This window comes from Toxorhynchites rutilus, chromosome 3 (assembly GCF_029784135.1).
Source record: "Toxorhynchites rutilus septentrionalis strain SRP chromosome 3, ASM2978413v1, whole genome shotgun sequence".
NCBI lineage: Eukaryota > Metazoa > Arthropoda > Insecta > Diptera > Culicidae > Toxorhynchites > Toxorhynchites rutilus.
In genome coordinates this window covers 221400482-221427025 of record NC_073746.1, presented here as the reverse complement: position 1 = coordinate 221427025, position 26544 = coordinate 221400482, and the positions used below count along the sequence as shown (strand labels likewise).

Below are 26544 nucleotides of genomic sequence, written 5' to 3'. Positions count from 1 at the left end.
ATTCGAGTAATTTTACTGTTTTGTTAAACATCTCGAGGAAATATCGTGCCATATTGGTAAATCAGTTTTCAATTCATGTGTCGAAAAAGTTTGCTGTTGATTCTGTCTAATTTGATAGGGTAGTTGTCATTGTTTCAATTATCTGCAGAATTTCGAACTAGGTATAACATTTTGTAGTTTTATTCTCTTCGTGGCATATAACTATCATGATTATGTTTTATTTAAAACCATATCGAGCTCGGATTCCTCGATTTTATTCTTATAACTATTTTAATCAAATTGTATTGATGTGGCACATGGCAATTGCCGTTGCGATTGAAAAATAATTTTATTCTGTGAAAAATAACTGAACATTAACATCGACTTTACGTTGATTCCATTTCTCTCTGTTAACTTGGTTTTCTGATACGTTAATTTCAAGCTCCTGATTTGTACATAGTCGTTCTAAACCTAAATCATATGGCCTGCCAGATATGACAAAATCATCTTATCGCTAGTGCATCTGTGATTCATTGTAATTCATTATTCGATGTAAAATTAGCAACTGTCTGTTTGTGACGTAACAATGAAATAATTTAAAACAATTTTAAAACATTTACATAGTACTTTCTCCCTTAAGCTACTTTTTGGTCCATTGTGTTCGTATGTACGTTTTCTAGTCATCTGATTGAAATTGGACGGAATTTTATATAAGTCTGGTTGTAGTTTTTATGTGGCCATCGGCCCTTGGATTTAGTCAATTATTCAATATCGCCATTTATGCCCAAGCGAATTGTTATTATCAGGTCCAGGAGGTAGAGCAGCACGCCAACGATAGCAACTGCTCCTGCGCCACACTGAAAGTCCATCCTACAAATAACAATTCGAATTTGGATCAAAAATCATTGGAAGGTTTATGATTTACCTTTGGGTATTGGGAGGCCAATAATTTCTATTCTTCGTATCCGCCCAATCATTCAAGATACAAACTGCCGTCGCAAGATACAGGATGAACGCCGTCAAATTCAGCAGGGATTGGATCTTCCATGGAATACTTTATAGCAGATATGTTACTCAGCAGCCGTTTCGATACCGTACAGTTGTTCAATATACTCACTTTTCTCTTATAATTTTCCCGAAAAGATATATCACCGAGAAGATGAGAAATGGCACGAATGTTGAATAGGCTAGGGCAGATGTGCGAGCCATCATGAAAACCCGGAACCGGGAGTTGTTCGCCGGATCGTCGATGAGTCCGATGCAGATAATAGCGACAAACTAGAAGATCAGAAGATTTAGACAAGAATGAAAATCAAGGAAATCAAAATTATGAGACTGTTAGTTCTGTATACAAATCACGTATGAGTAATTAGTAAATGACTCATCTGAATATTACAAGATTGCATTTAGAATGTATTATCGGATGTTGTGTAATTATTAAAGCATCTACATATATCACGCAAGTCTAGTTGTGTTTTGCGCCGCTGAGAAAACGACAAGTTGTGCCTTTGGAAGAGAAACAATCGTTCGTCTACAGGAGAGGGGGCGGTATATCTATTTCTAACGTGCGGCAATAAGATTTCCGCTGATGGATTGCATGTTTTCTGCAGCGTTTGTTCATTCTAGTGAATATTCCGTCAATGAGATTCGCACAGTAAGGGGATAATCTGTTCTCCAGTGGCTCTAAGTGGGCATTTATATCACACTCATTGTGATCTTTATTCGTCGGTCGTTCGAGAAAAATCACAGTGTTTAGATTCCATCTATTTGCGCAAAGCTAACAAGTGTAGTATTTTCCGATTATCAAATACTAAAGCCTGTATATTTCCGAATATCGAATAGATATTATTACTGAATACATTTCGGCAACTTACCAGCTCCAACAGCTTGAGAACGGGTGGTAAAAATCTCGATGCACCACTGCTGTTGAAGTAATTTTTCTGCATGCTTTGGTCCGTTTGATCAACTCCACTTTGATCCGCATTGGCCATCGTGAGACGGGAAATTTCTGTATTGGATTGTATTGAAATAAAGAAGGCACATATTAGTTTTTAAACCGAACATTCAAGTACGTATAATGTTATGGCAAGACAGGATCAGATTCATTTTGCATGCGTCAGCCGTAGTTGCTAAATGATTCATCATCGTTAGTCGCATTTACTGAAATTAAGTTTAATTAGTTTGATTGCGTATATCTAATATTAGATTGATAATATATTGTTTTTTTTTATAGAAGCAGTAGTACACACGATTGTGTAGTCACTAATTGCTCTCCATGCTAATAATCATGTGCATTTTATGGTTTGACTCCCACTTTACCTATATTCATGATGAACCTCAATTTATTGTTCTAAATGAGCAATTCAGTATTTTGCTGATTTTCTGATCAAGATTAAGCCTAGAAAAGTTTAATATGATTAATGAACATCAAATTGATATCGTCGTGATCATAGTTTCCCTAAATCAAGACAACCCAGAGATATCAGTTGGAATGATAACGCTAACAGGTGCTATGCTTCAAAGCCCGCATGTCGAAGTGCAGTTAGGTATATTTTCTTTTGACAAAACATCCACAATCTGAACAAGAATTGAACCCGAAGCTCCCACTACGACATGTGTGATGCTCTCTGACGTCGAAATACGTCTGAGGCATATTCCGTGATTGTCATCACCCTCTTTTGGAACACGTTCCCTTATTATGGATTATTGACTCGATCAAAAAGAAACAAGTCGCAGGAAGATTTGACTGGTAGCTGTTTGATTTTCAACCGGAAAGAAAACGTAGACACTAATAGTATTTGGCGAAGGTGACCATGGTGCAAAATCCCCGAATCATTTTTCGGGGATCGTTTGACACCGAAATCAAAAACACGCCATCGAACCAGTATAAACAATTGGTGTACAAAACTGCGTTCGGCCACGACCTCACAGTCACCAGGGGAAGGGAAGGAATGTTAGTATGATATTCGTAGCCAGAAGGGTCGGCTCTATAGCGTGTTTCCTTGCGATTATCATGGAAGAGATAGTTGTTAGTGGGGTGGGTAAGAATCAGGATTCACTGAGGTAAGTGATTTGTTCATGTAAACACGAACTATCAACCAGTCGACAAAACGCAAAATCCAAAAATCTCAAATCTCAAATTTGGCGGCAGATATTAAATGTGGAAACTACAGAAGGTAACCGAGAGAATCCCTCTTAAATCAATCGTCCTGGCGATATGTTTTTTTTTGTTCATCGTGCGTATATTTAGGAAATTTGAAAAGGTTGCCGAGAGAACTGTCTGTTGTTCATCGCGCATACTCTGTACAAAACTTCTATCGCGACGGTGGAGGGTTATCTGAGAAGGTAGCCAAGAAAACTCGTCTAGAAACAATTCTCCCGGCGATATGTCCCATCAAATATTTTACAAATTCAAGAAATAAAGAATGTTGTTGTATTAGAAACGTATTCACTAGAACTAATTCAAACGACGAGTGCAGTAGGCCAGCATGAGTTATCAGTTGCTAGTGCCGATAGGGAGAGGTAAGCGTGACTGCTATGTTCTCCTAAGCCTAAAAAATAATCTAAAGGAGCCTAAATGTTGCTCATCATTCATCTATCTTCGGCAACGATTGTCGTAGGTTGTTGTATTGGATTATATATGAGGGGCTTAGAATAAAAGGGATGTAAGTGATTTGATCGATTTCTCTACATCGACTCTCTCTTTTGGTCATAACTTAAATACATTCCCAGCTGTATTTGAAAATGTGCAAGATAGATCATAACCTCATCTATGGGATTGTATAGCAAACTTAAATTGGAACGTTTTTGCAGTTGAGTTATTAACTAAATAAAAAGTTGATGAAGAGAAATCGATCAAGTCACTTACACCCCTTGCATTCCGAGCCACTCATATACTTTAAGCTGAATAACAGTCATCCATCTCCCTATGCCCCAATACCCAAAATTATACTTTTAAGTGAGGCGATACTTTTAAGTAGATGTTGGTGCTAAATTTATCGGGAACTTGAATGCTAGTTTTAGCATTGCCTCAATGGTTAAGGAGTCATCGTAACAGACCCATCAGTCAGACAGACAGGCAATGCGATAATTTCCCCCAACACGGACTTCAAAACCAACCTTGAAATCGGCACTGCAGATTAGCATCAACATTGGCTGCCGGTGTGCCGCGAGCGAGTTAAAAATCTGTCTTTCGAAGTTTAGTTAATTTTCCAAAAGGGCCTTCCGCAAGGCTAGAGACGAATAACCCATAAAGTTTACAAAAACCTCACCAAACCGCTCGGTTATTTAAGACCGCATTGGAAGTTATGTCTTCGGGTCACCAAATTTCTGCGCATACCGTTTGATGATTTAGTAAAACGTCGATTCATCATTGACAATATGTGTTTGAAGTGCATGTCAAGCAAATTTGTGGGTCGAGAAGTACTTACACTTGAGAGATGCAGTAACTTCAATGAACTTCGATACAATCTTCGATCGTTTGACAATTCATTCGTTCACATATTTTGGAAGTCCGCGATAAATGAATCAAATGACCAAAGTATCATGCCATACATAAAAGGATAACGGACAGCCAGACTTCTCAATGGACTATCGACTATGTTAATAATGAACACTGGCAGAACACTGATACGAGGGTCACTATTTATATTTCGGGAATTGGCAACACTGATGTCATGTGAGTCCATCTGACGGTTCCATCGTAAAGTTTGACATTTTTGATATACGTACTCAGAACATTTTGTCATACGGACGCTATTTGTTTATTTTATTTCTAGTTGAAAGTTTGGTCTCGGCAAAAAAATGGAACTGAATCGTGAACATATTCGTTCGATGATTTTTTACGACTTTCGACGTGGATTATCACAACAAGAGTGCGTCAATCAACTTAATTTGACTTTTGGCGATGAAGCTCCATCAAAAACCACTGTGTATCGCTGGTATAGTGAATTCAATCGTGGTCGTAGTTCGCTGTTCGACGAGTTTCGTGAAGGTCGTCCAAAATCGACTAGTGCCAGAAAACATCGATGCTGTGCACGAAATGATTAAGCAAGATCGTCATGTAACCTATTGTGAGATTGAGGCATCCCTAAGCATTAGTTCCACCAGCATATATGCGATTTTACATGAACACTTAGTTGTGCGAAAATTATGTTCACGTTGGATCCCACATAATTTGACAATCGCTCAAAAAAAGGCTTGTGTCGATTGGAATAAATGCTTTGAAAATTGGTTTAAGCGCTTGGTTAAAATTGGTTAAAAGTGTATCGATCATCGTGGCGAGTACTTTGAAAAACAATAAAAATATATTCGCAGCTTAACTATTTGTTTTTGTTCCTATTCCCGAAATATAAATAGTGACCCTCGTACACAATGAAATTTTGTATGGGGTCTGAAGTGGAAACTGGAATGGGGATAGCTCATTCAGAATTGTCGTAAACAATCATATCTATCATTCATAAGATGGTTATATCGAGTATTTCTGAATAGTGGCAGATCTCTAATATGTTCTTAGTTGACACTTTTAGATGTTGGGTTAAATTCTCAATCATTCAAGGATCTTCCCGGGTTGGAAATTTTCTTGACAGGCCTTGAGAAAGCTTTGGATCTGAAGTTGAGACTATGATTATGTCAATGTCGATACGGATAGAAACATTGTTTTTTTTACAGTTTCCGCCAATTTATAATGTTCGATTAATAGAAATTCATGCCTGCAACAGTTCGTTTTTGTTTTTGCTTTATAATGCTGGTCGCTTAACTTTAATGCAAACATAAATACTATCTATAAGATAAATCGACCTGTTCAAACTTTTGTATGGGTATGAGGTGAGTCATCATCATCATCAATTAAATTCTCTTGCAAAGAAAAACGTAATCTATCTCAATACATGAAATGACCCAACATAGAACTCATTAACTTACAAAGTAAATATATTGGATCCAATTCTGTTCGGAAATTGTTTCACTGAAACACTCGTTTAACTTTTCTGTACTCGCGCGCAAAATCGTAACTCGTGTCCTTACAGACTGTGCGTGACTCTGTAATATTGCTATTGTGCATTTTTAGGCGTTATTGGTATTTATTTGATGAAAATGATATAATTGAATGAAAAAACTAGACAAATTTTTTTTTCAACTTCATTGAGTTTGAATAGTCATTTAATTCAGCCACCTTATTGATTTTCGGTCTGTCAGATCGTATGCGCGAATATAGGAGGGTCAATAAATAATTCAGTCAATACAAACAAATGATTACTAAGCTAACGGCAGTCCTACGTCAACCTTGCGGATAGATCATAGATATAACCCACCCATAGTTTTTTCAAGAGGATGCTTGATCTCTAGAACCCTACCTCGTCTGCCCACATCGATACACTTTTAATTAATTTTTGGATCCATTTCCTGGTATTGCATAACCTAAGGGTATTAGAAGTATGTCATCTGCATAAAGGATAGGGCAAGTGGGGGCATAGTGGTCACCCTAAGGAATATGCCCATTTCCAGCGTCCACATACCACTTCAATCCTCATTTCTCGAAGAATATTATAGTTCAACTCATTGTTGTTCAAGATAGCAAACGGCTTTCATTATAAAAATTCAAAATAGAAAATTTTTCATCATTAGAAAAAAAGGTGAAAAATCGAACCTTCTTTTAGGTTGGAGGTAAAGTGGTCACCTAGTGGGGGCAAAGTGATCACTCGCACATATCAAGTTAAATGGGATAGGTTTATGCGTTTTTTTCGTCCAAATTTGTACAAATCATATTTGATATAGTAGGTAAATGTATGAAATAAGCTTGGCCTATTCACCTAGAGTCTCAATTTAAATTTTCTCTTACATAAACAAACGTAGTAAGAAACACTGAACGTTCCGCACAATGAGGCTTGGTTTAGTTGGAGTGGCATATTGTGGCTTTTATATATATATATAAAAGTGACTAGGTGACTATCAATACGGCTTCTATAATCGATAATTATACTACCAAACAAGCAGGTGATCACTTTGCCCCCCCCCCATGACCAATTTGCCCCTACTACATCCTTCATTCTATCAGGAATGAAATCAGATATCGAGTTCATCGCTACCTGGAACAGAGTGGTCGAAAGGATTGCACCTTGTGGAACTCCACTTTCAGTTACTTTCTCGCTAGTAAGATCATTCCTACCTGCTACTTTGAAATTTCCATCGGTGTAAGAGAGGGCGATCTAGAGTAGTGGTTAACATCCGTATTTCTCTCGCTAAAGGTTACGAGTTCAATTCTCACTCCAGACATTCTTCCTTCGGAATGGAAGTAAAGCCGTGGTCAGAGTGACGAACCAGAAATAAGGTTGCCAGGCGCTATAATGTAGAATCTGCTCTCCATCTGATCTAAATCTCCTAAGCCTAAAATTTTTCTATAAATTATTTTCTAGCGTTGTTCCCAGAGCCGAAGCTCTCCAAATGAAAAGTCCACTGTCGGTTCCATGAGAACGGGGCGAACGAGGCGAAAAATTCATTGTGAATGAACATTGAACTTTTTTAATTGGGTTAGATAAACATTTGAAGCAGCTTCGTTGGCGCCTTTGACATTGCATCAATGCATTGAACTGACGCTATGGTGAAGCAGGCGTTAAGGTTGTGCAACAAAAAAAAAACTATTTGGCGAATAAAAAGTTATTCAATAAGTAATAATAAGTTATTAGTTTATTTGGGTTCGCGTGCCAGTTGCAAAACTGCTTTCAACTAGGATTGCATTTGCGCTAATCTTGTTGATAATGAAGCAGGGCTATTCTTTTCGAGGTTGTTGAGATGACCAGAGAAAGTTTATTTTGTTTATTTAGTCACCAAGAAAGTAAATATCGTTCTGGAATTTTGAATGTGATTTGGATTTGCTTGCCAGTAGCAAAACTGCGCTTATCTCGAGCATGTATTGTTCTGCGAGCACAATAATGAATCATCAAACGATTATCGTCATATGATTCTACAATAAAAAAAAACATTTCAGGGCGACCAAACTGGTAGAATGGTTATTTCAAAATTTTCGTAGCATTATAAAATAATATCCGCAGTTATAAACAAGCGACTTAATTTAAACTCCAGCGTAGTTCTACGTCAACAATGCGGTCGTGTCTTGAACACAACCTCCTATAATTTTTTATGCTTCAACTTTTTGACATATACAGAAAAAGACGCGCAATGGCAGTAGCTTTCCAACGAATGTCTGGAAATTTGATTTACTGGAATAATAATCAAGTTACGCCACTTACCGGTACACCTAAACCCACCCACCTTCATCGAAACATTATGTTTCGATAAATAAACTATTCGTCGATATTCACGAAGAATAGACCATTATTATTTTTTCAATTTCAATTTCAATTTTTCCGGTTTGGTCGTTCAAACATTTGTTTGAAAAAAGCTTTGAACAGCAACATTTATCGTACAAGAGGAAAGCACGTTGAAAAATTTTAATAAAACATACAAACTAATTTGTTTTTCTACATTCAACCACGAACTTGTTGAACCACTTCACGTTTAGCTCATATATTATCACTTCTTACGTTTCGGCTAGTTTTTTTTGCTTCTCACTCGACTACCATAAAAATTAATCAAAATTTCACACACTGACCCACATGATTTGTCATTAGAATAAAAACTTCTATGTCTGTGCACACCTCATCATGGGATAGTGAGATAGTGAGAACTTTGCTTAACGATTTTCCAATGGTTGGATGATCAGAGAACCGGTTTTCCCGCATGATTGTTTACTTCTGTCACCTTCAATCGGGGTGGTTATCTAACGTAAGATTTATTGCAGTACATTACGGGCAGTCCCTTCGTGTGAATGGAATCAATTTTACACCTGTTTAGCCCGGTTCCTATGCTACTACACACCGCTGCTGTCCGAGTTGCGTCAGTTGCTGCGAGACTTGTGGGAAGGTCAAACAGATCAACGGGAGTTGCGCGCGTTCGAGCGCGTGATTCATCGAGTCTTGTTCGCTGAATACTTCGATGTTTAGTAGCAGAGGCAGAATGCTACACAGCAATTACTTAAGCGGAATCCAATATGAATTGACCCGATAACACACTCCATTCACGTCGACCTATTTGATACGCCTTCGCATCGGAGCAGAGCTCTAGAATCGTAAGAAATAAATTGTGTTAATGGCACTCAGCGTCGTCTTCTGCTTTTTCAATGCTCCAGTATACACAACATAAAGTTCATTAACCATTGCCATGTTGTTGTCTAGTGCGGGCGTGACACTTTCATTTATATGGTCTCGTAGGCACAGCACAAGAGACGCAGCCCTGGTGCTGCAGCGCACAAGTATGTTTAATGTTTGTTAATTCTTACTCGTTAACATTAAAACATCGAGCGTTGCAGGATGGAGAAGAGGTTTTTCGAATGTGTGTTGTTTAAATATCATTTTGAACCTCATTTTTGTTTTTTTTTCAAATCCTTTTAAATGGCACTAGAAAATGTTCTCGCGTTGTTTTTCATATTCCCACATTACAACAAAATTGTTGAAAAGGAGTATTATGAGTATTAGCAACAAAGAATAATGTAATAATATCTGACAGATTCACACTGCTGAAACCATATCATCAGTCGCGCGGGAAACTTGATTCCCTCGCGCATCGTTGTTTGGCAGCGTCCCTCGAACGCGGAATAGTTTCTCGTTTTTTTAGGAGGACGGTCAAGAGCGAAAGCTGAACTATCTTTACTCCATCATCTATGGTCGAGACGGGCGTCTGTGGTTAGTGCGAAAGTTTATTTTGGTTAAGCTGGTTGCTTTTTGTTGTATATTTTACGGGTGTTTTGTTTTGGTTACTCCTTTCTCGCAATACGTGATGTTGCATTTTTTTATATATATGGCAAAAACTGTGGTGTCGGTTTGCATTCATTCAATGTTGTCTTTAACGTGTTTATAGTACATGTTATTGGTAACATGACTGATTTAATTAAATTGAAATTGATATGTTTACACCCATTCGTTAACTCGAATTTCGAAGAGATTTTTAGACTCGTTTATACCTTTCTTCTGGCAGTACAATTCCTGATTGAACTTTCATCTTCACAGAGACTTCGACGCTATTGATGCGCTAAAATTTATAATTTCAACAAAAGCTCGAAGCTCCAGCAAATCAGTGATTACATCGCGTTGATGTCAATTTGTAGCTTGTATCTACGCAAAAATGTCAGCAGCTTAGAAAAACTTGTTATGCGAACCAAGCTCTACCAGATCGAATCAATTGCTTCCGTTCGTACGATCCGCCTCTTAGTACGATCACCAATGGTTTTCAGCAATCGAATCGCAATGGGAACGAGTAGCAAACCATTGACTTCAAGCTTCCACGCATTTTCATTTCACCTTCGCCCGGGGTCGAGCATAAAATTCGACAATTTTTTACTTTTCATTTTACACCGCAACTTATCGTTTTGGAAGCGTTACAAGAAATCTTTGGCGAACAAGCGAAATAATATGGATGTAAGCAGTTATATAATGCTGACCGCAAAAAGAGCCTTCGCTCGAGCTCATGTAAATTTTCTATCTCCGCAAGATAGACGTATTCATTGTCCTCGATACGCTTGATTGGCGATCAACTTTGCTGCTGGCATAAAACAAAAATTTCTTGACAATTCATCGAGCGGTTGCGTCGTTACAGGTTGTTGCAATTGTGTGAATTTAGTTAGTTACAAGCGAATATTATCTTCGAAAAACATTTTAAAACTTTTCAATGTTTGCGGAAATTGATACAATGTATGAATGTCCAAAAATATGTCCATCATCATACACAGGGTGTCAATTAAATTCCGGGATTCAAACATGGCATTCTCAATAATTGATACATAAACTATTGAGAATTTATCCAGTTGTTCCATCATTCAAACTTACTTCTGTTGTGATTGTCAAGAACAATCATTTGAGTTTGCTTCGGAAACATTTTTTTATCTTCGCCCATTTTACGGCCGTATATTTACGCCACGTTTAGTGCATATTACTGATATAAGGGGGCGACTCCACCACCTGTTTTCACCTGTTAGACTCAACAACTCATGAGCCGGGGCAACAGCTTTATAGAAACATTGTAGATGATGATTTTTTGTACATTTGTATGGCGATGATTGTTTTCAAAGATTAATAGGCCAATGACATAAGCCATTTTTGAATGGTATAGAGACGCTCTAGGTTGATGATTGTCAATGCTAATTCAAAGTCGAACGCCTGAAATAATCGAGAAAGCTCATGTTTTTGTGAAAGTATATCACAATACTGCACTTAGAACAGCTGTTCTCAACCAGTTCATGTTGTAACTGCCCTTTCATTGGAATCAACTGTTTTCCACTGTGCCTGAAGAATGCCATTGATTGGTTGCGCTGACATGAATGAAAACAACTTCTTCAATGCATTAGACATGTCAATTTCGTAATGGGAGACCGCGTTTGCAATATTACCATATTTCACATTGCCTTCAACGTGCAGATTAATTCATGCCTTGATCTTGAACCATGCGCTTAGACACTTTCCTAGACGGTTCTTTTCCCTGCCTGAATTCAAACAATAACGGATGGAACAGAAGAGGTAGATAGGTTCCATAACGTCATAACTGAGGTGAGATCAATAAAACGGAAAATATTCTCCATAAAGTCATAGCCAATATTGGAAACTAATTTATCCAAAAAATCTGTAACCAGTGATTACATATCCTTGGGTCTAGAATGTCTGAAAAATCTTCAGAAATACAGATTCATCTGTGACTAGGACAACCTTGCTTCTGGCGTCAGTTCAGAGAAATACCGCTCAAATTGCACATACAGGCAGTCCGGCTGTCACTCATACTGCAGAGCATCACGAACAAGACAATGTTTCCAGAACTGACCTTTTGTCAGAAATTTTCAATCAGGAATTGTCAGGAAAAATTACGTTCGTATGTTTTCTTATGCGTCCATCCCTCACGAACAAATTACGGATTTAACGAGCCCATGCGAAGGATGTGCCGTGTCTTCAATAGATACTACAATGTGCTTGACTTTAATGTTTCGCGATGTAGGAATAAGAGTTGTTTCCGTGGAGTTTTTAATAAATATGTGTAAAGTCTGCTTCATTTAATATTGGAACACAAACAATTGCGTGTAGTTCAGTCATTTATTAACGAATTCATAATTTGTTTTTCATACAAATGTAGCATTTTCTTTACTCTTTCATAAAAAAAAATTAAAAAAAATATTCATTGCTGTTTCGAAGAAATTCTCGTTCTTTTCCCGTAATACGGCACATTAGGCGGCGCACACCCTTTTCGTCCACCGTTTTGGCGATTTGATTCCACCAGTTCTTCATTTGAGTCATGTTCCTAACAAGTTTTCCCTTTGCCTTAAGCCTCCGCTTCGTGATTGCCCAGTATTTCTCTATCGGCCGGAACTGGGGGCAGTTTGGGGGGTTGAGGTCCTTCGGTATTACGCTGACCCCGTTCGTTGCGTACCATTCCATAACCGTTTTGCTGTAATGGCAGCTTGCGAGGTCCGACCAAAACATTACTGGACGGTCGTGGGCACGAATAAACGGCAGAATACGTTTCTGTAGGCACTCTTTTTTGTAGACTTCTGATGTCATTGTCTTGTCAGTGAGAAAGACTTTGGTTTTCTGTCCACAACTGCATATCCCCTGCCAAATCATGTACTTGCGGGCGAATTTATCCGCAAACACGAACTTAAATTTTGCAGGTACATCCCCCCGAGCCGTCGCCAAATAAAATTTTTGACCTGGGATTTGCCCAAAGTCCGCCTTCACGTAGGTCTCATCGTCCATCAGAATACATCCGTCGAACTTGGTCAGCACTTGGTCGTACAGCTTTCGAGCACGGATTCTGGCCACATTGTTCTGCTTCAGCGTCCGATTTGGCTGTTTGCTGGCTCGGAATGACCTTATTCCTTCCCGGAGACGAATTCGTCGCACCGTACTGTGAGCGGCCTGGAACTTATTGGCCAAATCGCGGTCTGAAAGATTGGGATTCCTCTTGACGGCCTTGATGACTTTCCCACGCAGTTTCCGGTCGACAGTTCCACTCCGACGCTTCGAATGCGGCTTCCGAGCCGTCGTCAATGTTTCCTTGTACTGCTTGATAACACGCCATACGGTATTTCTGGGCATTTTAAGCTGTTTAGCTAGCTTAGATGCCGACAACAATGGATTTTCAAGAAAACTGTGCACAATTTTATCTCTCCGTTCGGCTTCCATGGCGGTTGTTTACAAAATGCTATCGTTTGGTGTTATGACATAAATACATGGTGAAAGGTAATGAATTTCCCGACACGTGGGTGAAAAAAGTTTCCAAATCCGTCCACTAGGAGCGCCACAATGAGCAAAAGAATTTGTTCCAATATTAAATGAAGGTGAAATAAATGTTCGAATTCCGGTCTAGAAATCTCAACCAGCACATATGTTTATGTCCCAGCTTGGGTAAGCATCCACGGGAGATGTGCTGATGAGCGTTGAAGTTCTGTCAGGTTTTTTTGATTGTACGCCAGATTCACTACCGTCCCACAAAATACATTGAACAATGATCTAAGATGACTAAGGCTTACAAAAGCAGCGAGTTTTCCAAAATTTTCCGCCTAAAACACTTAAATTCCACTAGCGAAATTTTACACGACCTTACTGTTTGCTGTTTACTGACCAGTTCTGTTTTGTTGTTTGTTTTAACAGCAAAGCGATTTCTGCAGCTGTAGGGTGACTCGAAACGTAAAAAATGACAAGTGTGTACAGGGAACATCGGAAAATTTGCAAAAAAAAAGCTTCTAACTGGAAAAATCAGGGGGTGTCGGTGTTATCCTGATTTCCCCTACATAAATTTTTGGCGAATTCAGACGCCCGAAAGTATCTGCACGGCAAGCGCGACATTTATGCCATAGTTCTTCATCAAAATTTTCGATGAAATCGTTTCTTAAGATTTCGATCTTGTTCTTTCATTCCAAAACACAGATGAGTACATTGCTCTTACATATTCAGCGCGCAACAGTGTTAAAAAAGAATAATTACGTGATTTACAATTACTTCGATGCAGTATTCAGAGCTCCAGATATGATGTAGTTAGATTGTTGTATTTTCAGTAATGGTTTTGACGGGGTCTTTCTGACAAAATCTTTTGGAGAACGCGTTGTAACCTTTTTCTGAAATTCTAATTTGTTTTCGAGCTTTTCTGGACGTTGTGAGTAAAAAAAAACCCAGTGACCATAAGCATAAATATAAACATATAATAAAAAACGAAACTATGTGAATCAGTTTTCACGAGGATTCGAGTAAAATAATGCTCTGTGCTGAATTTGTTCCACATTACTTGTCAATAATTCTAGATAAATTGTCACTGCTGTAAATCATGATCCAAGTTTCTTGAAAATATTGTCACGGGTAATGAAAAAGTGTCCAAGTACAGAACGGATGACAAAAAGTTCAACATATGCCAAAAACACGGAGCAATTCATCAAAAATCAATGCAATACTCATCACATTCTTCGATAATGAATATATTATAACAGTTTGTTCTACCTGATCAATCTGACTACCTGGTATTGGAGAATATTATCCCTGAATACATTCTGCCTATTATTGAGATTGAGGCGAAAGATTGAAGCGTAAAAAATTGCACGTCCGTTCAACACAAAAATAGAAACGGTAGCAAATCAGAAACTGAGTTGTTTTTTATAGAGGTTTGAAACTTTTGCATTTTATTCGCCTCCAGCCTTGAAAAATGCTGTTTTAGAAAATTCACGCTAAACTCTATCGGCTTTTAGAAAGATCATTGCTGCCGTCCGGTTGCTAGCTGTTTGAATGATGAATCGTGAATGAGATGATTAAAGTGGGAAATTGAGTAAAATGTCCCTTTTAAGCAAACACGGTTCAAACATGTATTTTTACTACATTATTACTATTTTTCACATCCACAATGTTCCCACGTCTGTTTTCTTCGTGAAATATTAAGAATAGGGATAATACATCGTATGTCATAGTAAAATGACGGAACAAGATGCTCCATATGTATGTCCAAACACACCACAACGGTTCAAAATGTCCAACGGCTCCGAAGGATATCGTTTGAGTAAATCTTGATTCGTTGTATCTACACCTTCCGATAAGTTTCTCCTCAGCTAGGAGCGCCAGATGTCCTCGTATTTTCGAGGCTTCATTTATTGTCGAGCCAGAGACTCCGAGGAATTTTTGATACATTATTTTTTGTTGGCAAATGTATTAGTATGAGAAAAAAATGTATAAGCAGAAGAGAAGTGCAGAAAATTTCTGTGCTATTTGATACAGTGAATTAACTCTTCGTAGTGGAGCGATTTGGTAGAGAAAATCCGATTTCAATATAAGAATTGAACTTTTAACATTCGTTTATTCATACTCAGCCAATAGCTTCGGTAAAATTTGAGAATGTATTCAAGTTTTCACAGTTTAGATTAGTTTCATAATGATTCAAAAGTCTTATGCCAAAAGCGGCCAAAGTTGCATAAAATCATGAAGTTTTTGACGTAGGACTACGTCTTTCATTTCTATACCGGGGTGTAAAATCAAAGTTTCGAAAACGAAAGCGTTACGCCGGAGACCGAGATTTTGAGCGTTAATAGCTCCTAAACAACTGAACGAAATGGTATGATAAACACTTCATTCGAAAGATAAAATGTTTACGCGTTATATACTTGTTACTTTTTGATCCAAAAACTTGTTTCAATAGTCTTAAAATTGCTTTCAAAACAGGCTATTGAAATCACCAATCGGTATATAAGCGAGCGGCGCTCGGAAATCCACTCAGTTCTAATTGAACAGCGATTGGAGCATGTTGTCGCTGTTGCGGTGAAGCTCTTTATTTATCATGAAAGCGCGGATGAACGGTGTCACCAAAAGCCTGTTTGTGCACCCTAGGCCAGAAGGGAATCTATCAGGAGGAGAGTGATGCCACAAAGGTTCCCTGGGAAGACATCGCTACACACACATACACGCGCGGCTATTAACAGGTGGTTATCGAGTTGGTATTAACCACTGGTGGGCTTCCAGTATCGAGGAAAATGTGGAAATATCTAATCGTTACTGAAAATAATCTGCCAGTTCCTTTGGGAATTTTCAAAATATATTCATGTGAAAGAGTTTAATTGAATGTTTTCTATCCATGTAACACTGTGACCAAATATATTTCAATCAAGTGCTATTAACAGGTGGTTATCGAGTTGGCATTAACCACTGGTGGGCTTCCAGTATCGAGGAAAATGTGGAAATATCTAATCATTGCTGGAAAATAGTCTGCCAGTTTCTTTGGGAATTTTCAAAATATATTCATGTGAAAGAGTTTAATTGAATGTTTTCTATCCATGTAACACTGTGACCAAATATGTTACAATCAAGTGCTATTAACAGGTGGTTATCGAGTTGGTATTAACCACTGGTGGGCTTCCAGTATCGAGGAAAATGTGGAAATATCTAATCGTTACTGAAAATAATCTGCCAGTTCCTTTGGGAATTTTCAAAATATATTCATGTGAAAGAGTTTAATTGAATGTTTTCTATCCATGTAACACTGTGACCAAATATGTTTCAATCAAGTGCTATTAACAGGTGGTTATCGAGTTGGCATTAACCACTGGTGGGCTTCCAGTATCGAGGAAAATGTGGAAATATCTAATCATTGCTGGAAAATAATCTGCCAGTTCCTTTGGGAATTTTCAAACTATATTCATGTGAAAGAGTTTAATTGAATGTTTTCTATCCATGTAACACTGTGACCAAATATGTTTCAATCAAGTGCTATTCACAGGTGGTTATCGAGTTGGTATTAACCACTGGTGGGCTTCCAGTATCGAGGAAAATGTGGAAATATCTAATCGTTACTGAAAATAATCTGCCAGTTCCTTTGGGAATTTTCAAAATATATTCATGTGAAAGAGTTTAATTGAATGTTTTCTATCCATGTAACACTGTGACCAAATATGTTTCAATCAAGTGCTATTAACAGGTGGTTATCGAGTTGGCATTAACCACTGGTGGGCTTCCAGTATCGAGGAAAATGTGGAAATATCTAATCATTGCTGGAAAATAGTCTGCCAGTTTCTTTGGGAATTTTCAAAATATATTCATGTGAAAGAGTTTAATTGAATGTTTTCTATCCATGTAACACTGTGACCAAATATGTTTCAATCAAGTGCTATTCACAGGTGGTTATCGAGTTGGTATTAACCACTGGTGGGCTTCCAGTATCGAGGAAAATGTGGAAATATCTAATCGTTACTGAAAATAATCTGCCAGTTCCTTTGGGAATTTTCAAAATATATTCATGTGAAAGAGTTTAATTGAATGTTTTCTATCCATGTAACACTGTGACCAAATATGTTTCAATCAAGTGCTATTAACAGGTGGTTATCGAGTTGGCATTAACCACTGGTGGGCTTCCAGTATCGAGGAAAATGTGGAAATATCTAATCATTGCTGGAAAATAATCTGCCAGTTCCTTTGGGAATTTTCAAACTATATTCATGTGAAAGAGTTTAATTGAATGTTTTCTATCCATGTAACACTGTGACCAAATATGTTTCAATCAAGTGCTATTAACAGGTGGTTATCGAGTTGGTATTAACCACTGGTGGGCTTCCAGTATCGAGGAAAATGTGGAAATATCTAATCGTTACTGAAAATAATCAGCCAGTTCCTTTGGGAATTTTCAAAATATATTCATGTGAAAGAGTTTAATTGAATGTTTTCTATCCATGTAACACTGTGACCAAATATGTTTCAATCAAGTGCTATTAACAGGTGGTTATCGAGTTGGCATTAACCACTGGTGGGCTTCCAGTATCGAGGAAAATGTGGAAATATCTAATCGTTACTGAAAATAATCTGCCAGTTCCTTTGGGAATTTTCAAAATATATTCATGTTAAAGAGTTTATTTGAATGTTTTCTTTCCATGTAACACTGTGATCAAATACATTTGGTTTTGTGGTTTTTCAATCAATCGCAATTAACAGGATAGCTTCAGAAGATTATTCTTCCCCATCAGTAGGATATTTCCGTATCCAATATTGTATGCGCCCGCAATCGATTATTGCTCAGTCGCCGAAAGTTCCGAGCTCAGAGAGTTCATTCCCCTCTAGTTTGCCTTCCAAATTGCCATCGTAAACCACACCTTCTCTCGATTCAATCACACACAAAAAGCATACTTAAGCGATATTCTGGTGGTGAGACACATTCATTTTTCGTGAGGACATCGACAAGACAACATCGTTGCCTAACGTGCTGGAGGAGGTGGACGGCGAAGGATCGACACATACACGCGTAGAACTCTTTCCGTTAGGATGCCATTCAGCATCGAGAAAGTTCCGGAAAGATCTAATCATTGCTGGAAAATAATCTGCCAGTTCCTTTGGGAATTTTCAAAATATATTCATGTGAAAGAGTTTATTTGAATGTTTTCTATCCATGTAACACTGTGACCAAATATATTTCAATCAAGTGCTATTAATTGGTGGTTATCGAGTTGGCATTAACCACTGGTGGGCTTCCAGTATCGAGGAAAATGTGGAAATATCTAATCGTTACTGAAAATAATCTGCCAGTTCCTTTGGGAATTTTCAAAATATATTCATGTGAAAGAGTTTAATTGAATGTTTTCTATCCATGTAACACTGTGACCAAATACATTTGGTTTTGTGGTTTTTCAATCAATCGCAATTAACAGGATAGCTTCAGAAGATTATTTTTCCCCATCAGTAGGATATTTCCGTATCCAATATTGTATGCGCCCGCAATCGATTATTGCTCAGTCGCCGAAAGTTCCGAGCTCAGAGAGTTCATTCCCCTCTAGTTTGCCTTCCAAATTGCCATCGTAAACCACACCTTCTCTCGATTCAATCACACACAAAAAGCAAACTTAAGCGATATTCTGGTGGTGAGACACATTCATTTTTCGTGAGGACATCGACAAGACAACATCGTTGCCTAACGTGCTGGAGGAGGTGGACAGCGAAGGATCGACACATACACGCGCAGAACTCTTTCCGTTAGGATGCCATTCAGCATCGAGAAAGTTCCGGAAAGATCTAATCATTGCTGGAAAATAATCTGCCAGTTCCTTTGGGAATTTTCAAAATATATTCATGTGAAAGAGTTTAATTGAATGTTTTCTATCCATGTAACACTGTGACCAAATATGTTTCAATCAAGTGCTATTAACAGGTGGTTATCGAGTTGGTATTAACCACTGGTGGGCTTCCAGTATCGAGGAAAATGTGGAAATAACTAATCGTTACTGAAAATAATCTGCCAGTTCCTCTGGGAATTTTCAAAATATATTCATGTGAAAGAGTTTAATTGAATGTTTTCTATCCATGTAACACTGTGACCAAATATGTTTCAATCAAGTGCTATTAACAGGTGGTTATCGAGTTGGCATTAACCACTGGTGGGCTTCCAGTATCGAGGAAAATGTGGAAATATCTAATCGTTACTGAAAAAAATCTGCCAGTTGCTCTGGGAATTTAAAAATACATTCATGTGAAAGAGTTTATTTTAATGTTTTCTATCCATGTAACACTGTGACCAAATACATTTGGTTTTGTGATTTTTCAATCAATCGCAATTAACAGGATAGCTTCTGAAGATTATTCTTCCCCATCAGTAGGATATTTCCGTATCCAATATTGTATGCGCCCGCAATCGATTATTGCTCAGTCGCCGAAAGTTCCGAGCTCAGAGAGTTCATTCCCCTCTAGTTTGCCTTCCAAATTGCCATCGTAAACCACGCCTTCTCTCGATTCAATCACACACAAAAAGCATACTTAAGCGATATTCTGGTGGTGAGACGCATTCATTTTTCGTAAGGACATCGACAAGACAACATCGAGATCTGCCCTGAAACGCGAGCAGTTTGTTTGAAACTGTGAGGGAGCTCAGAGAAGCCGATCCTTCAGGAGAAGAGAAGGTGACCATCGAAGCAGCCGCTACACACACACATACACACACGGAATTCTTTCCGTTTGGATGCCATTCAGCATCGAGAAAGATCCGGAAAATAATCTGCCAGTTCCTCTGGGAATTTAAAATTACATTCATGTGAAAGAGTTTATTTGAATGTTTTCTATCCATGTAATACTGTGACCAAATACATTTGGTTTTGTGATTTTTTAATCAATCGCAATTAACAGGATAGCTTCTGAAGATTATTCTTCCCCATCAGTAGGATATTTTCGTATCCAATATTGGATGCATAAAACCTTGTACCTCCAACGTAACGCTCTCATTTTCGAAGTCCCCCAAATATTCATTTATTCATTCATTCAGAATGGATTCAGATTCAACTTCAAACAAAGGATCACTGAATCAACGATAGTCCTACGTCACCATTGCGGTTATACCATAGATATAACCCACTTTCTGTTTTTTTTATACATTACTATTTTTTGAAGTAAGGCATGATTTTCTATGTTGGTTCTATTTCAATAATATTCGGGTGCGTTTTACCCCTTGTTCCCTTATTTTGTTTCATCAGCACCTATATTATTCCGCATATATTATCCGCCTCTATGATCCGTTTGATGCAAAAATACAGAAAGACTCTCCAACAGACGGCATGAAAATCGACGCGGTCCCTCGACTGAGCTTAATTGCATAATTGTATGTGTTGGACAGATGTTATGAGGACGGAGAGATTCTCTGGTGGAAACGTGCCTCTAGACGTTTGAATTTGCGGTCTAGTTATAAGTGTTCGAAATCTTTTATTATTTCTTACATGTTCAATTTTTAGATTTTTGTTTTACACCTCATACCTTCCTGCTGAACGTGATCTTACGTTGAAAGGTATAGACGACTCTATTATTTTTTAATTTTTTTTTAAATTAAATTATTTTCGGAATTAATACTTCCAGGTATAAATTTACCTATTTTCATGCAAAATATATTTTTATTTATTTATTTATTTAACTTATCATAACGAGATGAAGTACCCCGAACCCAAACAAACAAGAAGCAAAAAATCACCAAATATGTAATTGTGGAACACATGCGAATTGAATTTATCGAATTTTACTTCAGAATTTTTCCGAAAATTTTCAATTGTCATGGTTGAAATATGTGCATTATTTTTATGGGACCCCCTCTTCTTTTCAGAGGAGGAAGGGGTGTCATACCATCATAGCAACATTTCTCGTATCCAAAAACCCTCACATCCCAAATTTTATCGATCGCTAAAACCTCCATATGCTAAGTTTGATTCCATTTGTTTGATTAGTTCTCGAGTTGTTCAGAGAGAGGAGAGGAGTGACTATTCACCATAGAAACGTTTCGTTTCCCCTGAAAACTTCGCTAAAACCTGCCAAATTTGGCTCCATCTGCTTGATTAGTTTTCGAGTTATGCAGAAATTGGTCTTTCATTTGTATGGCAGCTACTTCTTAGAGAGGGGGGTGGAGTGTGGAACCACCATAAAAACATTTATTACACCCTAAAACCTCCACCAGCCAAAATTGGTTTCATTTGCTTGAATAATTCTCGAGTAGTGCAGAAATTTGTGTTTCATTTGTATGGCAGCCTCGAACTATCTTAAGAACCTTCCCCGGCACCAAAGACCCCTACATACAAATTTCCATGTCGATTTTTTCACGTTTTTCTTCAAAAAATTACTATTAATGTTTAATTCGTAACATTTTTATTTATAAATTATCTCGATTTACATTCTCTGATAACTTTTTTCCTATTTAGAAACTTGTCAAAAACATGTTAAACCACGAATTTACCCACAAAAATATTACCAGTAAACAGTCTCCATACAAAAATGCTTTATATTCCATAAACTTTAAAAGATAGAAAGTTAACGTCTTCGAAGAAAATTCACATTTTAAATAGATTTGAAACTTTATCAAATACACTATATCGTTATCTTGACTTCAAACAACATTAGGATTAGTTGTAATTTTTTCAAAGAATACATGACAAAGTTGTTATTAGAAAACTTTTTTCCCTGTAAAAGTGCCCATCTTCCGATGTATGTACGACTTGGAAATTATAAAAGCTATTCATATATACTTTTTTGGGAATATTAAAAAAAATATTTTTGAGAAAAATAAACTTTAATTATTGGAAATAATTTTTTTGAGCGATTTTTTTTAACTTTGGTATTTTTTTATGAAAATCAATAAATAATTTTCTCCATTTCATCCTATCATCAGATTTTTTTTAGGTATTATAGTTTTAAAGTTATAATTTTTTGTAGAAAAACAAGACAATTTTTTTAACCCCTCTCTAAAAAGTTGTCTAATTCTTTTTTGAATATTTCAAGTATGCAAAGTTGCTTAAAAGACCCATTTGTTTACACATATAACGTTTCACTGCTGCTGGTGCTGTTGATGGTGCTGTCAACGGCCAGTCGAGTTGGCATGAAATTCGTCAATTGCATCTCGTGTCATCAAATGTCAAAAATCATCTGAGTTTTCTTGAAATTTTGTCAAATCTTCGTCATAATTTGGCAAAATTTGAACAATGTTTCAATCCAAATGAAAAATATATAAATTAAGTTAAACTTAAACAATGATTTCAGTAACAAAAAAAACAAACTATCGAGATCAACAAGATATCAGTGAGCCTTTTCAGTCCGGCTATTCAACCAAACTTAAAATTACATTTGATGAACTGTTTAACTGAAATGGACTAAATTTTTGAGATTAGGTACACATTAAATTTGACATGTTTTTTTTAATCAACAAAGTTTCATTATTTTCGATTATTTTTCAACAAAAAATGTTTAAACTGTTTGAAAAAAGGCATGCTTTTTTCTTTTTTGAAGCCATTCTTCGCTGAACTGTTTGGTTAATTACGCGAAGTATGGCTCTTCATTAATGCTTTATGTATATACACGGCGAATAAATTGCTTCTCGGCAGATAGAATGAAGTCAGTAGCGATACAGCCGATATTGACTATGAAGGCTGCATTTTTCTTATTTTCTCTCGTTCGGGCGCTAGTTACGGGAAAAATGAGTTCACTAGTCAGTTTAAGCGGAACATGCTTTTAAATATTGTCCGGTTAAATTTCTACTGAAGAATACTTCTTCTTTTGTTTGTTAACGGAGACCTTCAATCTTTCGATTATTTCGTCTCCGGCTGAAGAGTTTATTGTAAATATTAGTTTCATTTTAAAATAATATGATTTTCTCAAACCTTGAAGGTCTTACTAGTGCAATATTGTATCATATTCTATAGGAATGCATTTAAAATTCGTTGATGAAACAAGCGTCCCATGAAATGCTTTCCGTTCCAAATTTCCTTATTATCCAATTTCCTCTCACTCTCCTTCACGTTCCCCTCACTCCCATTCGAAATGCAATGTGTGGTGCATGACACAACAACAAACAGCAGCATACCCCGACGTACAGCATTACATGAGTCGAATGCATACACACAAATATGTGCATACAGATGATCCTTTCCGGTATCACAAATCCGTTCCAACTCCGACCTTTACCCGTGCAAGATCGCGAGCAAATCCATGTGTGTTTAGAAGTATTCCAAATGTTTTGATTTCCAAAGTGTGTTGAAAACCTAATTTTTTTTTCATGTCTAAGTTTCCCTGAGCTATCATTATTGAGGCCTCCTACAAACGAAGGATCCGCTGTTTCCTGTTAATCCCTTCCCGTATTATTTAATACGTCACACATCAAGTGATTTCACTAGCCTGCTGAGCGTTCCAGCGTCCTATGTTATTCAAGTACCCACGAGTGAGACTCGATGTTGTACGGGAAAGGGTTAAGGGTCAGAGCAACCAACAGTGGTTTTCCGGTGACATTTGTTCTTTTTCGGCTATCCCCAATATCCGACAAAAAATAATCATAACTATTGTATAAGTATTGAACGTGGATGTTTCACGTTTTGTAGAAAGTTACAGGAGCCACTCTCAGCATTGATACCGCTTTCGAACGAAGATGTTTCTCTGTTTTTCAAACGACCAGATGAAAGAACCTCGTGAACCGATGTGTCCAAAGATCTGATGACTCATTCCGCTATCCTTACTACAAGCAAGATTCCCGTGTTTTAAAAATGTAAACAGCCGATGGAATGCTTGAAATTATTGAAATAGTTTTCACGTGATAGACATGAATATTTATCCATTTCCCTCAAAGGACAGTACTCACTTCAACCCTACTGATCATAAAAACATATCCAACCATTGGCGGTAGCCTTTCTCGATCGCGTTTGAATCAGTAACCCTATGTATGGCCTGCAGCAACCTCCCTTAGATGCCACATAACGCATATTTCCGCTTTTGGTATGCCAGACGCCGTGGACAACTCTGATGTAGATTATGCTCTCTATATGATGGGAAGCTGAAAGTGAAATTACGACCACCACAAATGCGGTTTACTAAGTGAGCACACTGATCTTACCCGAACCCGTAGTTTGTCATAATAATGCAGGAAATGCATTTTTCCTACCGAGGAAACTACGTGCAGACCAACTTGTTAGAAGGTTTGAATTTTTGAAAGTGGACGTTCATTTAGGCGACCCTAAGTCAATACTTTGGATTATTTGTTTGAATTTAGAATTATCACGTGCAACTCCCCCTTTGAATGGTATAAATATTAACGACATATATGACATGAACTATAGTTTCACATAGAAAACGCTCTGCGTGAAAACATCACACACTGCATAATGGAAACGCCTCTTTCCTGGGATACCGGGCAGCGCACAAACCTGTTTTGAAGTCGCCCAGTATGGTTGAGAAAAAGCATAACAATAAACAAAAGAGCACAGTCTAATATGCATGTAAATGTTACATAAAAATAGGTTACACAAAACTGATAGTGAAGTAGCTATCTTCGTACACAAAAGTCGAAAGAAACCAACCACATTTGAGCAGTCTCTGTCGAAGCACTATCCCGTTATTAGAAACATATTTTCAAATGCCCTGGATGGTATCAGAATGAATATCACGACGTAAACGTGTCTGGTGAATCCAGTTGTGAGTGATTAACCTATTCCCATCATTTGATTGTTCGTTTGTTTGTTATCCTTCGCGAAACTATCCATAGTTCTCGTTGGCACATTTATGCGTCGTAGATTTATGAGGTATGATGTATGATTGAACTTGATGACTGTTGACGATAATCGCTCACAGAAGTATGCACCGAGACACACCCGATGAATATTTTCGCGCGGTTTTTTTTCAAATACACAATCTGTTTATGTTTTCGATGCTAACCTGTAGGAATGATTACACGGAGAATCGAGCAAAACAAGTGTTGATATGTTGACGCTGTGATTGGATTTCTGCACGCGATATTGAAATGTTCGTACGAAGCTAAACAGCCGAAGCGCGACGATTGAATTGCGACCGTTTCCGAAGACCACGCTCAATGCACTGAACTGAGTGACTGGAAACATGTGAGATGGTGCTTTGAGACTTCTCTTCGTGAATTGTTCACTCTGCTGTTGTTGGGTGTTCATTTATGGAGTGAGTGTTTTAAAGCTACGGCGTGAATGTGACAAACTTTCCAGTCTCATGTTGAGAGTTGTGATTGAATGCATAGGTACGTGAAATAAATTTATGATAATAACTCCATTGAACATATTTTGGGGCATTCTGGCATATCCTTCTAACATGATTGAATTTTTTCGGAAATTGTTTTTGATTTATTCGTATATTCAAAATCACTGAAGATATTGAAACTCAGAATTTTGAACTGACTAGAACAAATTATTATATCTCGCGTAACTTTTCAAAAGATCCAATGTAACAAATGTAAACAAATCGAGTTAATGGGTACACACTATCAGTTTTCAATCATTGAATGCATTGCAAAAACGATCTTTCATACATCTATCCTTTTTCATCTTTTAATCACCGATACAAAAAAGTGGAATGTATTTCGGATTCGGAATTTTACACGCTGAGCCCCACATTTTTACAGAAATTTCATAATTTTGTCAGAAACTCGACTAGAAATTAGTTACATATCGTGAAACATCCGAAAACAAACAAAGCTTTTGAATTTTCCTTATTTTGTAACTGCCAGTCCCAGTTATCAACATTTTTCTAATAAAAACCTCAATGTCAGTTCAGGGACCGACACGGGGTTCAACGTGTTAAGCACTCGACGCCACTTTCCTCCGACGCTCGAAATGTCCGAAGCAACAAATGGTCATATCTATTCACCAACATATCAACACTCCTATCGCTCTTAATTTCACTGCAATATATTTCGAAACAATTCCAGTCGAGTCTTCAATTAGAATTTGAACCCTTTGCATTCGATTTATTTTGAAAGTTGTTTGCTGTCAACTTGTTACTATTTTTATCTAAATGAATCACTGTCAGGGGTCTGCATAGTCATAGTCAACTGAGGATAGTCAGCTGACTTTCTGACTGACTATATACGTATTCAGTTAGTAATGACTTTTGGCTTCATCAGTTTCTCCGCCAAACTAAACAGTCAGTCGGGCGTTTAGTCGCTATCTCCCTCTACCTACTCGACTATATCATTTCATTCCTCCCAGTCAAATTGTCCTCACTGCATTTTGAAGTGATTTCCCCCAACACGAATTCGTTCCTCTCTTTCCCT

The 26544-nt window shown here is 37.5% G+C and overlaps 2 protein-coding genes across 2 annotated transcripts in view; one reads left to right on the top strand and one right to left on the bottom strand.

Moving 5' to 3' along the window:
- The window catches only part of LOC129779663 (kinesin-like protein KIF3A), a 49007-nt gene that overhangs the window by 8846 nt on the left and 13617 nt on the right, over positions 1–26544 (top strand). The gene's annotated exons all lie outside the window — the stretch shown is intronic.
- On the bottom strand, positions 159–25348 carry LOC129779667 (uncharacterized). Its single transcript, XM_055787276.1, has 6 exons — positions 25185–25348; positions 2299–2377; positions 1854–1987; positions 1097–1257; positions 905–1033; positions 159–849 (listed from the first exon to the last, which is right to left on the bottom strand). Exons 2-6 carry the CDS (start codon positions 2306–2308, stop codon positions 741–743), a joined length of 543 nt encoding a protein of 180 aa, XP_055643251.1. The 5' UTR covers positions 2309–2377; positions 25185–25348; the 3' UTR covers positions 159–740.

Coding starts and splice junctions, on each gene's coding strand:
- LOC129779667 (XM_055787276.1), bottom strand. Junction 1,258..1,853: donor TTCTCAAGCTGTTGGAGCTG/GTAAGTTGCCGA, acceptor CTGATCTTCTAG/TTTGTCGCTATTATCTGCAT. Junction 1,034..1,096: donor GGGAAAATTATAAGAGAAAA/GTGAGTATATTG, acceptor TCTGCTATAAAG/TATTCCATGGAAGATCCAAT.